This window comes from Natrix helvetica, assembly GCF_964273705.1.
Source record: "Natrix helvetica genome assembly, chromosome: 1".
Taxonomy (NCBI): domain Eukaryota; kingdom Metazoa; phylum Chordata; class Lepidosauria; order Squamata; family Natricidae; genus Natrix; species Natrix helvetica.
In genome coordinates this window covers 211,959,116-211,975,102 of record NC_138548.1, presented here as the reverse complement: position 1 = coordinate 211,975,102, position 15,987 = coordinate 211,959,116, and the positions used below count along the sequence as shown (strand labels likewise).

Here is a 15,987-nt window from a genome sequence, read left to right as displayed (position 1 = left end):
GCGGCTTTATCTACTGTGGTTGGTGGTGGGCAGGGCCACTCCCTGTCACAATACCCAGGGGTGTGGGCCTTCCTAAAAGGTGCATTGAACCTTCACCCACCCATGGTCCATCGTTACCGTACTTGGGACCTTTCCCTGCTGCCCATTCGGACCATCTCTCTCAGATTACTGACTCTTAAGACTGTCTTTTTAGTAGCCATCACATCAGCTAGACGTGTCCGAGCTGGCAGCGCTCTCCATCCGGGATGACCTTTGCATATTCCACCCAAACAGAACCATCTTACGTTTGGGCCTAACGTTCCTTCCAAAAGTCAACTCGTGGTTCCATAGGTCACAGGAGCTCATCCTCCCAGATTTCTGCCCACATCCATCTCATCCCCAGGAACAGCGTTGGCATCACCTCAACGTCCGTCGCTCACTTTGCAGCTATGTGCAGCGCACTGCGTCTTTCAGAAGGACGGAGGCCCTTTTCGTGTCCTTCCAGCCAGCCACCATGGGGCAAAAGGCATCTTCTCACACTATTGGCCTCTGGTTGAAGGCGTGTATTGCCCTCACCTACGACTGTCAATCCCAACCAGTTCCTAGTCGCATCACTCCCCATTCCACCAGGAGTGCTGCCATGACAGCGGCCTGGGCAACACAGGCCTCGGTAGAGGACATATGCAGGGCAGCGACTTGGCCATCACTGTCGCCCTTTTTTAAAAAAATTTATTATTATTTTAAATAAACAAAAACACAAAAAAGAATCATCCTTCATTACATCCAGTCGAAAGCGTGTCGATTGGTTACAAACAGTTTTCGTACGTTTCTATAATTGTTACATATATTTCCTTCCCATTGAATAGTACATTTTACATCAAAAATCTTCATGTATTTTACTGTCAGTACGCCATCATTCTCATTTAGCTAAAATTATTTAAATGTGCTTTTATCTGATATCATTTGCATGCAAAAACACAACCCACAAAACATCGTTAACAGGGGAAAAAAGAAATAAAAACTTTCCAAGGCAGTCCAATAAAGATAAACTCCGCCGCTTTATTCTTTGCTTAAAGGACTAATTTATCTTTTTTTTTTAAATCCCTTTGGGCAATCATTCTCAAAAAAAAAAAAAAGCCTCACCAGATGGACTCACTTTCAGCTGCCTTCTTTCCAGAGCTGTCTCCGACTTTGTCAGCACGGGGCTGTCTGTTTATCACCAGCTCGGAGCGCTTTCCTTGGGTCAATCAGGGACTTTGCGATGTACCTGAGACCAGCAAGGCTTTGTCTCCCTGTTCGCCGTTTCTTCGGGACGGCTTAGGTCCGTTTGGACCATGTGGCGATAAAAGTATCAATAGCGGTCTCGGGCAGTCAAGACCACACGTCACGCCGCGACGTTGGCTCTTGCACTCCATCACCGTTGCCCTTTATCCGCCATTACAAAGTGGACGTTTATGCCTCGGCGGAGGTGTCCTTTGGACGAAGTGTGCTGCAAAGGGTGGTTTCTTCGGCTACGACCCCAGACCAGCCTCGCTCCTGCCCCTAATGTTTATTTCTTTGGCATGTCCCATGCTTGGATTCCCCAAGCAGTGCACAGGAGAACGACCGTTGACTTACCTGAACGGTCCTTTTATGTGTGCTGCGAGGGGAATCCAAACCCGCCCTTGGCTTTGGCTGTTCTGGGCCTTGGACTTACCTTCTCCGATTTACTTACCTGACATACCTCTTGACTTCTGTACCAATTTTTGCATCTCTCAAATCAGCTGAACCTTCGTGCAAAAGTGAGCTAGTCCAGTCAGAGGAGACGTGGCCATCAATTTACATAACTCAGTCTCTAGGCTAATGGACAAAGTTAACCCATGCTTGGATTCCCCTCGCAGCGCATATAGAAGGGCAGTTCAGGTAAGTCAACGGTCGTTTCCAGACTTTTCCAAGAAAAAATGATTTGTAGAACATAATTATGTGAAATCTTTTTCAATATATAATAATCTTCCTGATCCATAGCCTCCCCCTCCCAAACTTTGAGTATGTCCAACCCGTATTTCTCCTCTGTGTTCTCACTCAGCATTTTGGCACTATCCTTCATAATGAAGTTTTTCATTAGGAGTCTGATTTTCAGGTTGAATTTAAAATGTCAGTGAAACCCAGTTCTCTTTCCTCTTAATGATTTATAGGAAATGGAGAAAGAAATAAAAAATGTATTACGAAGTGGAAACCAGGATGAAGTGTTGAGTGAAGCCTTCCGATTAACCATCACTCGGAAAGACATTCAGACTCTTAAGCATCTCAACTGGCTCAATGATGAGGTAAATCTTCAGTCTCCCTTTCAAACATAATTTTTAAACTCATGAATTGTGAATTGTAAAGGCTTTTTGAGTCCATCCTCTACAGGTACCCAGAAGGGCAGCTGTCTAGCCATCATTCAAATACATTCACCACTGCTCCAGATAATTGTCTCTACTGTTTAACTGCTCTATTCTTACTGTTAGGAATTTTTCCATTAATGTTCAGTTGAAATCTGCTTTTTAAAAATAACTTACATCCATTTTTCTCTGTTATGTAGTCTAGTGAGGTTTATTATACAGGTAGTACTCGTGCTCATTTGTTCAGTGACTATTTGAAATTACAAAGGCACTGAATGAATGATACTTAAACCAATCTGCAAAGGTATGAAAATTGCAGTGCCTCAATCACATGACAAAATATGGGTGCTTGGAAGTCCACCCATATTTAAAACTGCAGAGATCCTTCAACTTTTCCCATCCCTTGACTCACTCCTCCATCTCTGCCCTTTGGCCCGCTGTACTCTGCAGCTACTGCCCTCCTGTGTTCCATCATCCCCAGATGACCTTTGTCATCTTCTTGCTCCCACTGCTAATCAAGCAATCCTGGCCTGACCCCTTGAGAATCTTTCTTGAAATGATACATATTTTCTTCATGAGACCTTAGGAAGAAGGGTTTGTGTGGCAGTAACTGCCTTGCAAAGGGCCAGGCTGGGTACACCTCATCAGCAGTAAGGTATTTCCTAAAAAGAGGAACACAATAACCAAGGGCAGGCAAAAAAAAAGTGCATTGGAGAAGAAGCAGTTTCTGATTTCCTTCTGGTTTCCCCATTGAATTTCCTTATGTTAATATGGCAGGGAGCATTGGAATCTTCCTTCTTTCCTTTCTTCCCCTTCCCTGTAGGCAAGTAAATGGTTGCTGCTGGATGAGGGAGAGAGTGAGGGATTGTGAGACTGGCTGGGAAACTCATGACATAGATGAAAATGAAGATCACATGACACAGCTACAGCACAGCAGCAGTCGGTAGCACTAAAGCACCTATAACTTTCCCAAATTTAATTACTTTCGGAGTCATGGGTCCTGGACTTTGGACACATTCTGTAAATTAGCCCATTAAAGGTTGGCTCAAAAATTGTTGCCCTATGATGTGACTGTTTCACCCATGGTCATGACAGACAATTTTTAATGGTATATACCTGTAGATAGATGCTTTTTAGGAATAGAGAAGAGCTGTTTGAAAAAAATACCAAATACATGTATTTCTCTCACACACAGATTATTAATTTCTACATGAATTTGCTGATGGAGAGGAGTAAACAGAAAGGCTTTCCAACCGTTCATGCATTTAACACATTTTTCTTCACCAAATTAAAAACTGCTGGGTATTCAGCTGTAAAACGTTGGACTAAAAAAGTAGATATATTTTCTGTGGACATTCTGTTGGTTCCTATTCACCTTGGTGTCCATTGGTGCCTAGCAGTGAGTATATTATGCATATTTGTGTAAATGTTCAAGTGAATTCACATCAGCTCTTTCAAATGTTCCTTGTCTGTTCTAAATGCATTCTAAATTCATTCTTTATGATGTCTTTTCATTTTTGCATTTTTGCTTTCCCAAATGCATGCTTCTGAAACACTTTTCCATTCTGTTTGCTGCATTATCCCAAATGTGTCAAAAGTACATAGTTCTGTGTAAGATTATGCCAATGTCTTAATACAGAATTTTTGCCTTATTTAGGTTACTGACTTCAGGAAAAAAATCATCACCTACTACGATTCAATGGGTGGATCCAACAGTGAAGCTTGTAAGATACTCTTGTGAGTATCTCTTTTACATTAAATATGTTCATGTTTTCCTCATTATCTTAGGATCGATAGAAACAATCTTCATACCAAATGGTTTTTGCTGTTATAACACTTGGGAATACTGAACTTTCAGGGTATTTTCCAAAGAGACAGCTAAAAGCCTGTGGGCTTCTGTAACATGAAAGATAGATGGTACCCTCTGTAAAATCAATTCAAATAAATCTGATAAATTGCAGTCTTAAGTGTACTGTATTTTCATTTAAAAGTTCAGAAAGTTATATGAGAATAGAAAAATAAAAGGAATGTAACATACAAAGCAGGTATAAAAAGAGAGTAATCATATTTGGTAATAAGGCCCTTAAGAATACAGAATAACAGACTTGGAAGGGACCTTGAAGGTTTTCTAGACCAACCCCCTGCTTAAGCAGGAGACCCTATACAATTCTGAACAAATGGCTGTCTCAAGATGATGGTCTCTTAAAAATCTCTAGTGTTGGAGCACCCACAACTTCTGCAGGCAAACTGTTTCACTGGTTAATAGTTCCACTGTCAAGAAATTTCTTTTTAGTTCTAGATTGGATCACTCCTTGATAAGTTTCCATCCATTACATCTTGTCCTGATTTGAGAGGCAGGTTCTTGAATCCAAACATAATGGCAGATTTGAATTTTGAGAGCAACGTTCAGATTAATCCACACTTAAATGGCTTTTCCATCTGGAAAGTGTATTGATCATTTTATAGATTTGGGCAGAAATGTTGTAATACAGAATTAAAAGATATACACATCAAAGAATGTTGCTTGAGCATGAAGCTTTGAGTCAAGAAAACTGCATCAAACCTGATCTGTTGTCTCTTCATTGGTATTAGCCAGTTCGTAACAGGTTTTGACTTTAAAGACAAAAACTTATTGATTTATTGTATTTTTGTTTGGTTTTTCAGTTTTTGTAAATTTTCTGAAAATTATATTAGTAAGAGAAATTTATTAATAGCTCAAAGAATTTATTGTTTAAGTTATTTATTAGAATGTAGAACATAGAATAATATAGTTGTAAGGGACCTTGGAGGTGTTCTAGTCCAAACCTCTACTTGAGCAGGGAACCCTACAGTATTTCAGATAAATGATTATGCCTCCAGTGATGCAGCACCCACAACTTCTGGAGGCAAAATTTTATTTTGTCTTCAGAAGTTCAAAATATTGCTTCAGTAAAGCATTTCAAGGTCCTCTGTGTCGGGATAAGCTCAGTTAGAATTTATTTCCCTAGGTGTGGTTCATCCTTCTTTGATGTTAGATAGGTGAAACTCGAAAAATTAGAATATTATGCAAAAGTTCATTTATTTCAGTAATGCAACTTAAAAGGTGAAACTAATATATGAGATAGACTCATTACATGCAAAGCAAGATAGTTCAAGCTGTGATTTGTCATAATTGTGATGATTATGGCTTACAGCTCATGAAAACCCCAAATCCACAATCTCAGAAAATTAGAATATTGTGAAAAGGTGCAAAATTCTAGGCTCAAAAGTGTCCCACTCTAATCAGCTAATTAAGCCATAACACCTGCAAAGGGTTCCTGAGCCTTTAAATGGTCTCTCAGTCTGGTTCAATAGGAATCACAATCATGGGAAAGACTGCTGACCTGACAGTTGTGCAGAAAACCATCATTGACACCCTCCATAAGGAGGGAAAGCCTCAAAAGGTAATTGCAAAAGAAGTTGGATGTTCCCAAAGTCCTGTATCAAAGCACATTAATAGAAAGTTATGTGGAAGGGAAAAGTGTGGAAGAAAAAGGTGCACAAGCAGCAGGGATGACCGCAGCCTAGAGAGGATTGTCAGGAAAAGGCCATTCAAAAGTGTTGGGGACTTTCACAAGGAGTGGACTGAGGCTGGAGTCAGTGCATCAAGAGCCACCACACACAGACTGACATGGGCTTCAGATGTCGTATTCCTCTTGTCAAGCCGCTCCTGAACAACAAACAACGTCAGAAGCATCTTACTTGGCTAAAGAAAAACAGACCTGGTCTGTTGCTCAGTGGTCCAAAGTCCTCTTTTCTGATGAGAGCAATTTTTGCATCTCATTTGGAAATCAAGGATCCAGAATATGGAGGAAGAATGGAGAGGCACACACTGCAAGATGCTTGAAGTCCAGTGTGAAGTTTCCAGTCTGTGTTGATTTGGGGAGCCATGTCATCTGCTGGTGTTGGTCCACTGTGCTTCATTAAGTCCATGGTCAACGCAGCCGTCTACCAGGAGATTTTGGAGCACTTCATGCTTCCTTCTGCAGATGAGATTTATGGGGATGCTGACTTCATTTTCCAGCAGGACTTGGCACCTGCCCACACTGCCAAAAGCACCAAAACCTGGTTCAATGACTGTGGGATTACTGTGCTTGATTGGCCAGCAAACTCGCCTGACCTGAACCCCATAGAGAATCTATGGGGCATTGCCAAGAGAAAGATGAGAGACATGAGACTGAACAATGCAGAAGAGCTGAAGGCCGCTATTGAAGCATCCTGGTCTTCCATAACACCTCAGCAGTGCCCCAGGCTGATAGCTTCCATGCCACGCCACATTGAGGCAGTAATTGCTGCAAAAGGGGCCCAAACCAAGTACTGAGTACATATGCATGCTTATACTTTTCAGAGATCCGATATTGTTTTATGTACAATCCTTGTTTTATTGATTGCATGTAATATTCTAATTTTCTGAGATGGTGGATTTGGGGTTTTCATGAGCTATAACTCATAATCATCACAATTATGACAAATCATGGCTTGAACTATCTTGCTTTGCATTTAATGAGTCTATCTCATATATTAATTTCACCTTTTAAGTTGCATTACTGAAATAAATGAACTTTTGCACAATATTCTAATTTTTCGAGTTTCACCTGTACTTAGTTTAATACATTATGTGGCCATTTAAAAACAACAACACCTAGCTAAATATAAGAGAGTGTATGTGTGCGGATATTGGTATTAAACATTTTAACATTAACATAACATTACATAAATGGTCAAAGGTGCCAAAAATCTATCAGGGACATTGTAAATGGGGGGAGCGCAGAGGGGTAGTGTGCAAGCGTGCCGCACCCATAATGCAATGTGCGACACCCCCCCCAGTGTGCATGCACGCACTACAGGTGTTTCTCCCCCCCCCCCCCAATTTTTTGCCTGCTTTTTTTGCCCTCCCCAGGCTCCAGAGGCTTTATAGGAGCCTGAGGAGGGCAAAAACAGCCTCCCCTGCCCACCTGGAAGCTCTCCGGAGGCTTGAGGGACCTTCAGGATGCTTCCCTGAAACATCTGGAGCAGTCAAAGCGAACCTCCGAGCAAACCAGAAGTGACTTCCGGTTTGCTTGGAGGGTCCTTTTGAGCGTGCCGAAGGCTTGAGGGACCTTCAGGATGCTTCCCTGAAGCCTCCGGAGCAGTCAGAACGACCCTCCGAGCAAACCGGAAGTGACTTCCAGTTTGCTCGGAGGGTCGTTTTGAGCGCTCCGAAGGCTTCAGGGACCTTCAGGACGCTTCCCTGAAGCCTCTGGAGCAGTCAAAATGAACCTCCGAGCAAACCGAAAGTCCGTTCCTGAACTTCTGGTTTGCCCGTAGAGCTGGTTTTTTGCGCTCCAGAGGCTTCAGGGAAGCTCATGAAGCCTCCAGAGGGCCTCCAGGGGGGCGGGGGAGGTTCTTTTCGCCCTCAACAGGCTCCTATAAAGGCTCTGGAGCCTGGGGAGGGCAAAAAATGGCTTTAAAAAAGGTCACATGCGCGCTGGCCAGCTGACAGGGCAGCGCTTTGCGTGCCCTGACAAATGGCTCCGCGTACCACCTGTGTCACGGTTCGCCATAGGTTCGCCATCACTGATATAGTCTGAATGACTTTTTACCATTTCTGCAATCATTGTACTTAAAAACACGAGTATACATTTTAAAATGCTGCAGGAATACTGTAAAATAAAATTAGTTAAGAAAATAAACATAGCAATTAACATAAGTTTGCAGATTGCATAAATCAAAATGACATAAAAGCTTTGCTAGGGTTAGCGCCATGGGGAATTTACCTTGCTGGAATTTAACCAAATATTTTTCGACTTTCTTAGTATATTGAATGTAATGGAAATTAATGACTCCACTTGTATACCAGTGCATTCTTAGAAATCTACTTATCTGCATTTAATATTCAGGGAAAAGTGTTTTCTCAACCTTGGATAAATCTACAGTATAGAAAATTTGGAGACCATCTACCCTTATTCCTTTAAAGCATTTCTACTCTTCCAGCTGTAGAAAGGAGCTTAAAAAAGCAAGCATAAACATATAAATATGTCCTACCAGCTTCACAATGCAGGCACATATTTTTACAGTTGACCAGGGTAGACTGGAGATGGAGCTTCTTGTTCCAGTAGTTAGTAGCAAATTCTACCACAGTTGCTGTGCCTCTGGAACCAATATGGGTATGTCAGCATTGTTTCAGGGCAGGCAGTGGGATCTGCAAGCTACTAGGGCAGGACTGTCAAACTCCTGGCCCATGGGCCGGATGTGTCACATGCTGGCCACGTACATACCCAGTTTAGCAAAGTGGGGGGAAGTCCCAATATGTTACGTGACGATGTTGTGACGAGGTGAGTTTGGCATCCCTATACTAGCCCTGTCTATTGTTATTACCAAAATTAAAGTCCAGAAACTACTCATGAAGCTTAGTGAAATTCTCATTGTGGTTGGTGGTTAAAAAAAATACTCCGTAGGGAGTTTTTTGAAAAAAGAAAAAACTTCAGAATTTGTAATTCCTCTCTCTTACACTTTGTCAGTAGGTCGGTACGTAGTCTTTGTTTTCCTAAAAAATACATTTTTCACTTAGGAGATAGTTGAGCATCTTTCAACTGAGAGCTCATTGGAAAGCAGTGTTAGTCAGTCTTGGCAACTTCTGGATGTGTGGGCTTCATCTTACAGATTTCTTAGCAGTGCTGATAAGTTTGTGGTGTGCACCTTTCCAATTGGAAAGATGGCAGTAGTTGATTTGTGTATTGTTTTGGAACGGTGGCTTTGTATAAATAATATATACATTGAGGATTTTTCCTATGTTTTACAGCATATTTATCACAGTAAACTCAATAGAAGAAATTACCAATATAAGTATTGCCATGGCAAACTACATTGCTAGTTCTTGTCTGGAATTAGAAGCAGGCAATAGTAAAAAGTTAAGGTTAAGTGAAAGGTAATTGGCTCAATAGTGTATTTAGAAATATATATTGGATTAAGCTTTTTGGTTGTTAAATAATTTGATGTTGTCCTGAGAATGTTGTGGTTACAGCTTTTCTGCTAGTTTAATCTTACTGGTAGTAAGAATGGGAACATTTCAGTTTTTTCTAGATGACTAGTGGGCATCTAGAATAATGCAATGGGAACTCAGCTTTTAGCTGATCGTTACCCTTTCCATAACTGTTTTTCCCTTTCTATTTCCTTTCAGGAGGCTTTAATTGGTTGAATGCAGTGGGAGGATCACACCGGGAGAAGGGGACAGAGGTCCTATTCATGGTTAGTGACCCTTTCATGCTTTCAATCTTTAGAGCTTCCTGATTTTTGGTGAGTTTTGAATGATTTGTCTGCCCCTTTTTAGAAAGGGAAGAGATTTGTGGTGTTATAGATCTGTGGTTTAATTCTATAAGTTGTATATCCTGTTTGAAAAACCAGTTAAGGAAAACATATTAATCTAATTTAGCCTAAGTGTCATACTACAATTAAGGGTTTTAGAAAGCAGGATAGCTTAGCTTTCTTCTTGCTCTACAAAGTTGATGATGAATAGCTGATGAGGTGATGGAAGGATTTTTAGTTGATTTCATATATTTCCATCCTTGCTAGTTGTGTCACTTGGGTCTTAGATGGGCTGTCTTCCAAATATCTTTTAGATTGTGAGAATGGGGGGTGGAAATTCTCATGAAGAGAGTGGTTTGCCTTAAAGTACCAGTACTTATTGCTTCAGAAGTAGTGAAAAATGAAGCCTTCAAAAGATACTAAGGTGTGTGAGAGAGTTTAAAATGTAAGGTTGAAGAAAATACATGAAATGCTTTGGCACATACACAATACCTTCTTGAACACCTGTATAGTGCTCATGTCCTTTGCATTCATCAGAACATGCCCTCTTTTTTGTAAGTGGTTCCAATGTATGTTTTGATCATATTTCAAGACAAATTAGATATTGTTACGTAGTCATTGTTTATTGGCAGAAAACAGCATCCTGATCCATCTTATTTGAGTTTGGAAGCTAGGCAGGTTTAAACTTCCTTAATATTTGAATAGAAGATTACTAACAAATTCCTGGATTGTATGTTATGATTAGTAAATGAAAAAAAAAAAATCTCAGAAGAATGCAGTGTCAAACTTTTGCATTTTTACTAAGAAAACTACTGTGAAGCCAAGAGTAGCTGAGCTCAGATTGAGTTCTTACGTATACCATTATTTGTTGTTAGCAACCAATTGGAGAACTAGGTGCTGGAATGTAATATCGGTTAAAACCCAATAATATCACAAACATTTGTTTAAATCCACCCCCACCCCCAAATTATTTATTTGAATATAGTCATTTAATTGAAAAAATGCCTTTCACTTTTATTACCCCTGACTATTTAGAAATGTAAGAATTAAGGAGTTTCACTTTTTATCTTTTTAAAATCTTTCCGTCCTGCAGGAAGTAGTGATGTTAGTGAGTGCTGGCAATTTTTTTTCAATTTTCTTTTCAATATTTTTGGGTGGAGTCGGAGTACTTGAATGTTTTTTGGACCTGGCATTTAAAAACTGACATAGTAGCATGAAGTTGTTTTGAGACCTGCAAACATGAGTTTGAGGGCCTTAGATACTCCATCTCTGTTTAAGAGATTAAGCTATCACAATGACTAGGTAACATATCTTTGAAAAAAACAGGTCTGTCAACTAACATAAGAAACCATAATAAAATTGAACTTAACGAGCCAACAAGAGATACTTGGGTGAAGAAAATGTATTGTAGTATTACTTTTAACTTAATTCTTCATAGCTAACTGAGTAACCAGAATGTTGCCATATGCTGGGAAGTTAGACATTTCTTTCTATGGTGGTCAGTAAGGAATCATTAACATGGTAGGAACTCATAGCAATCTCCCTGGAAAGTTCAAGTATGTTTTGTTTTAACATTTAGGATATCTGTCTGCTATGCTGTGATATTTATCTCATTAGTTGCAGTTTAATCCAAATCTATGTCAGACAGAGAATGAAACTGAACCTTATAAATCATTGCTTGAAGTAAAAAAAATGCAGTTACCTCAAACCAGGTGCAATAGATAGTACTTGCAGCAAAGATAAAATAGAACTTTTGTGAAAAAGCCCAAGAGTACTAGAAATTTCCAAAGTGATTGAAATAAATAGTAAATCCTTCGCCAAGACAAGAAAATCCTGAACTGTGTTTATAGTAATACAAGTTATAGTAGTAGTACAAATTATAGTAGTACAAGTACATTAGGACTCTCATTGTTTAGCAATGACTCAAACAATATATGTCAGACTGTGCTTGAGTAAGAACATTAACATTTTTGCTGTTCATTAAAGCTAGTTTCAAAATGGGTGTTGTATCTAGGAATTGCATTAACTTTGGGAATTAATGTTGTTTGATGCAGTGTGAGGATTTCTTTAAACAGTGAAGCTGTAGTGTGGGGACTATTTATTGAATAATAGATAAGGGACTTGCAGAAAGCATTTCTTCTGAGTCACAGAGTATGTGTGGTTTTAAAATATATTTATTGGGTAAAAAACAAGCCATGAAGCTGTTTTGGGTGTTTGGAAAAGGAATCTCACTTCATGCTTTTTTGCATTTTCCTCATTAAATTTTTTAATTTTATCTTGAAACTTTGCCACATGTATAGTAACAGTTCTCTTGACTTGAGATTCAGAGTTAGAGCAGGGAGATAAAATTATTTGGGAACCACAGTATGCATAAAGTTATCGGACAAAGGCTAACTTTCCTGGTGACACTCAATTGGCAAAGGCTTTTCTGTCTAGGAATGGAAGAACAGGGTAACACTCTCTGCTGAGGGAAGCAAGAGGTCAAACACTCATCTAGTTTACCATTTTGGTAAAAGGGATTTGTTGACCTGTTAACAGCTTTGACCATCCTGATATAACTGAATATTTTTGCTAAGTAAAATTCTTAAAATGCAACCTTCATTAAAAGCCTCTCATATGTTTTGTGTGCTAAAATGTTTGTGTTTTTTCCCCACTCTCTGCAGGCAATACTTAAAACAGGAAAGCCTAGATAAAAAACGCAAGGAATTTGATACCAATGGCTGGATGCTCCTGTGTAAAAGAAGCCAGGTACGTATGGCGGATTGTATAAGACTGAGTTGTTTGATTTATTAATCATAGCTTGTATATATTTCCCTGGTTTAAAAAGTCAGCGGTGGAAAACAGTCCCCCTTCAGTCCTGACTGTAGCAGATTCAGATATTTAATAATACATGCATCTGAAAATAATAATAATATTAATAGGAATATAGATACTATCAGCACTTTCAGGAAGGCCAAGTCAGGGGAAAAAAACTCCACAAGTCTGATTGGAAATACAATTTATTGTTACAGATTATAGTAAAAGAATCTTGAAAGTCTCACTGAGTTTTCTCTCTCTCCCTTTTAATATTCTAATAAATTAGGGAGTTAATCTGAGCTTCTTTCTCCTGCCTTTACTGTTTCTTAGCCTTGAAGTATGCTTTGGTTTATCTTATTGTCTCTGCTTAGGTTCCCCAAGCTGAGGTAGGAAATCTGAACGATCATATCCCCAGCGGCAGCCATTTTGTGAGAGCATCATTTCGTATTCAAATTCCAGATTTGGAGCCAATTTTGAAGGCTTCTGATCAACTGGAATCTGAATGCTTGTAGTAACTCTTCTTCAACACTTAACCACTGCAATATACAGCCGACTATTACAAAAACTCTTAACGTTCTACTTTCTCTGCTATTAAAAAAAAATCATTTAATATTTTCATTTGCTTTCCAGCTGCACTTTACTTCTCATGGGGCTTCTTTTTTTCCATTTCGGGCCCTTGTTGCTCTCCCCTGTTAACTGAAAAAGCCAGACAAAGTAGCAAGAAGTTAAACAAAGAAGGGGCATTGGAATGAAAAATATATGACAGGTGGGAGTAGGACACAGCCATAGATATCTCTAGTATCTTCTACAGCCAACTAATTATTTGAACTGGAGCTCGGTTGTGATTGGAGCTAATTATGCAACCTATTGTAAAAGAGCCATGTTGGTGCAGTATTGCAGGCTAAGTTTGTTCACAGCCAGGAGTTTGATCCTGCCTGGCTTAAGGTTGACTTAGCCTTCCATCCTTCCAAGATTAGTAAAATGAGGATCCAGATTGTTGGGGGCAATATACTGACTCTGTAAACTGCTTAGAGAGAGCTGTAAAGCACTGTGAAGCGGTATATTAGTCTGCTATTGCTATTGCTATTGCTATCTATTTTGCCTTATTTACCAAGTTGAAGCTTTGCTTTTGGTGCCCTGGTCTCTGTCTGGATTAAAATAGTCCTTTAATAGCAGTATTTTGAACTATACTCTTTCATTGAGAGCTTGAAACTTCACCTGTTGTGTGCACTTTATAACAATAGTATTGGATGAAGCCACTATAAAGTTCTCATCAAGAAAATAAAGGGAGATTGGTTTATTTGTCTTTTAAAGGAGATCCCACAACAAATGAACGGCAGTGATTGTGGGATGTTTGCCTGTAAATATGCTGACTGCATTACCAAAGACAAACCAATCAACTTTACTCAAGTAAGTTGGTCCTGTATGGGCACCTCTTTGTTTTTATGGGGAACATTGGTTGTGGGAATTTGAGGCTACAGTTTGCAAATACAAATTCAAAAATGATTTTTTTTAACGAAATAGTGCTGGTTGGATTAATTTTGGTTTTGTGTTTAAACAAGGAAGGAGCAGAAATATGTCAGTATGCATTAAAATGAATGCCCTGGTAATGTCACAAATATATTGATATTGCTGATTTCTTATTGTTAAAGCAACACATGCCTTACTTCCGGAAACGAATGGTCTGGGAGATCCTCCATCGTAAGCTGCTGTGATTTCAAGCCAAGTAAGACTCTTCAGAGACTGAAAACCACAGGTTTCCTCTTCTTGGCCACCTCCAAGTGGACTGCATGGGTTTCTCCACTGACAAGACTCTGCATTACACTTGGTGTTTTTAAAAAGAAAACCACATCTATTTCTTGGACCAGTGTGCCCATGCAGCCTTTTTAAAGCACACACTTTATTTTGTATTTTGAAACCCTATTTTTTACAAGGGACATTTGAAACTTGGAGAAATGCAGTTTTTTATTTTCAAGGAGATTTCTGCCTCTCTTTTTATAAAAAAATGACCAGATTCTGCAAAGGACTTAAGACCTGCCAGTGATCAGCTCTAAGGCCTTGGTGCAGGGAAGCACTTGCAATCTTTTCTTTGATCTGTCACGATCTGGAGAAGACTCTATGTGCATAGTACTAAGTAATTGTGGATTCTCCACATTGCTCTTGCTGCAGCTAATTATCAGATGTAAAACATGCAGGGATGTGTGTCGGGGAATCTATTTGGCCCAGGTTTTCCAGATGTGTGTGCATGTTTATGTGTTTTCTGCTTCTTATAATCTGCTGTTAATAACATGGGTGTTTCCCACAGCAGTTGTAGCAACTTAGATTCCCTTTTATTCTTAAACTATTAAAGAGAAATTGAATTCTTAGAACATGGAAGGCGAATAGACACCAGCACATGAAAAGTGACCACTTGCTCTGTTATCCACCATGGCAGGTAACCTTTTTAATTCTACAGTAGGGCTGCCCAGTAGAAAATTAACAATCCTTTATTTTGACATTCAGTGTTTATCTTGCAACAGAAAATTAGTCATCCTCTGATTATTGAGTGATTATGAGGATTATGAGTTATCCTCTGATATTCAGGAATAGCCATTTATCCTAAAGCCGGGCAAGGATTTGTGGGCAGAGGCATTCTGTACCGAAAGTCCTTATTCTTCACTGCCCCCTCCCCAAGCCTGCTGTGGTGGGTTTTAACCTGAGAAAGAAAAATCAGACACCTTTGTGGCCTACATCACTGCATTCAGATGACTGAGATTAACCCCCCTTGAAAGCCAGCATTTTTTTTTTCTTAGCCACATTCTTGCAATGCAATCTGGAGCTTAGTTTCACAAAGAACTAAAATTTTGAAGAGTTGGTACATTACATTCTCAATAAAAATAGGATTTATAACAAACTAAGCAGCTGTAATGTCAGTGGATGTTCATTTGACAGAGGATTAAATAGATGTTCGTCTTTCAGTTCTTTGTAGAATTAAGATACAATATAACTTGCTTTAAAACTTTAATTATTGGTAAACAGTTTTATACTATAAATATATATATATTTATATGCCTTTCCCAGTGACTGCCAATGAACAAGTATATATATGTGTGTGTGTGTGTGTGTGTGTGTATATATATATATATATATATATATATATATATATATATATATATATATATATATATATATATACTATATATATATATACATACATACATACATACATACATACATACATACATACATATATATATGAGGTTTGCAGCTTTTTTCTGTTTTTAAAAAGCTAAATTGAAAAGTTGCTTTTTTTACTCATATGCTCCTCCCTCCTGTTTTTATTGTTAACAGAAATTAATGATGAGTTGAAGAATGTCCTAAAGAGAGTTCCTCCCCCCCACCAAATCCTATTTTTGCTTTGTATTGCAACTTCCATCAGCCCCTCTGATCCAGTTAGTGGAAGTTGAGACAAGTATGTTGTACATGGACACTAGATAGGGGACAACTGATACTGAATCTGTCCAGCTTTTGTATGAAACCAGTAAGAGATTCTGCTAGCATTGGCTTT

At 39.1% G+C, this 15,987-nt stretch overlaps 1 protein-coding gene across 3 annotated transcripts in view; it reads left to right on the top strand.

Moving 5' to 3' along the window:
• Window positions 1–15,337, top strand: part of SENP1 (SUMO specific peptidase 1) — a 35,189-nt gene extending 19,852 nt beyond the window's left edge. For 2 of the 3 annotated variants that reach the window (XM_081934486.1, XM_081934485.1), the window contains exons 13-18: window positions 2,154–2,285; window positions 3,538–3,741; window positions 4,000–4,079; window positions 12,308–12,392; window positions 13,755–13,850; window positions 14,093–15,337. In XM_081934486.1, coding sequence (XP_081790612.1) covers window positions 2,154–2,285; window positions 3,538–3,741; window positions 4,000–4,079; window positions 12,308–12,392; window positions 13,755–13,850; window positions 14,093–14,155 — 660 coding nt within the window. In that variant the 3' untranslated portion in view covers window positions 14,156–15,337. Of the gene's footprint in view, window positions 1–2,153; window positions 2,286–3,537; window positions 3,742–3,999; window positions 4,080–9,519; window positions 9,588–12,307; window positions 12,393–13,754; window positions 13,851–14,092 lie in introns of those variants that run through there. The other variant, XR_014173704.1, reaches the window with a different exon arrangement.
• Window positions 15,338–15,987: the final 650 nt, after the last annotated feature.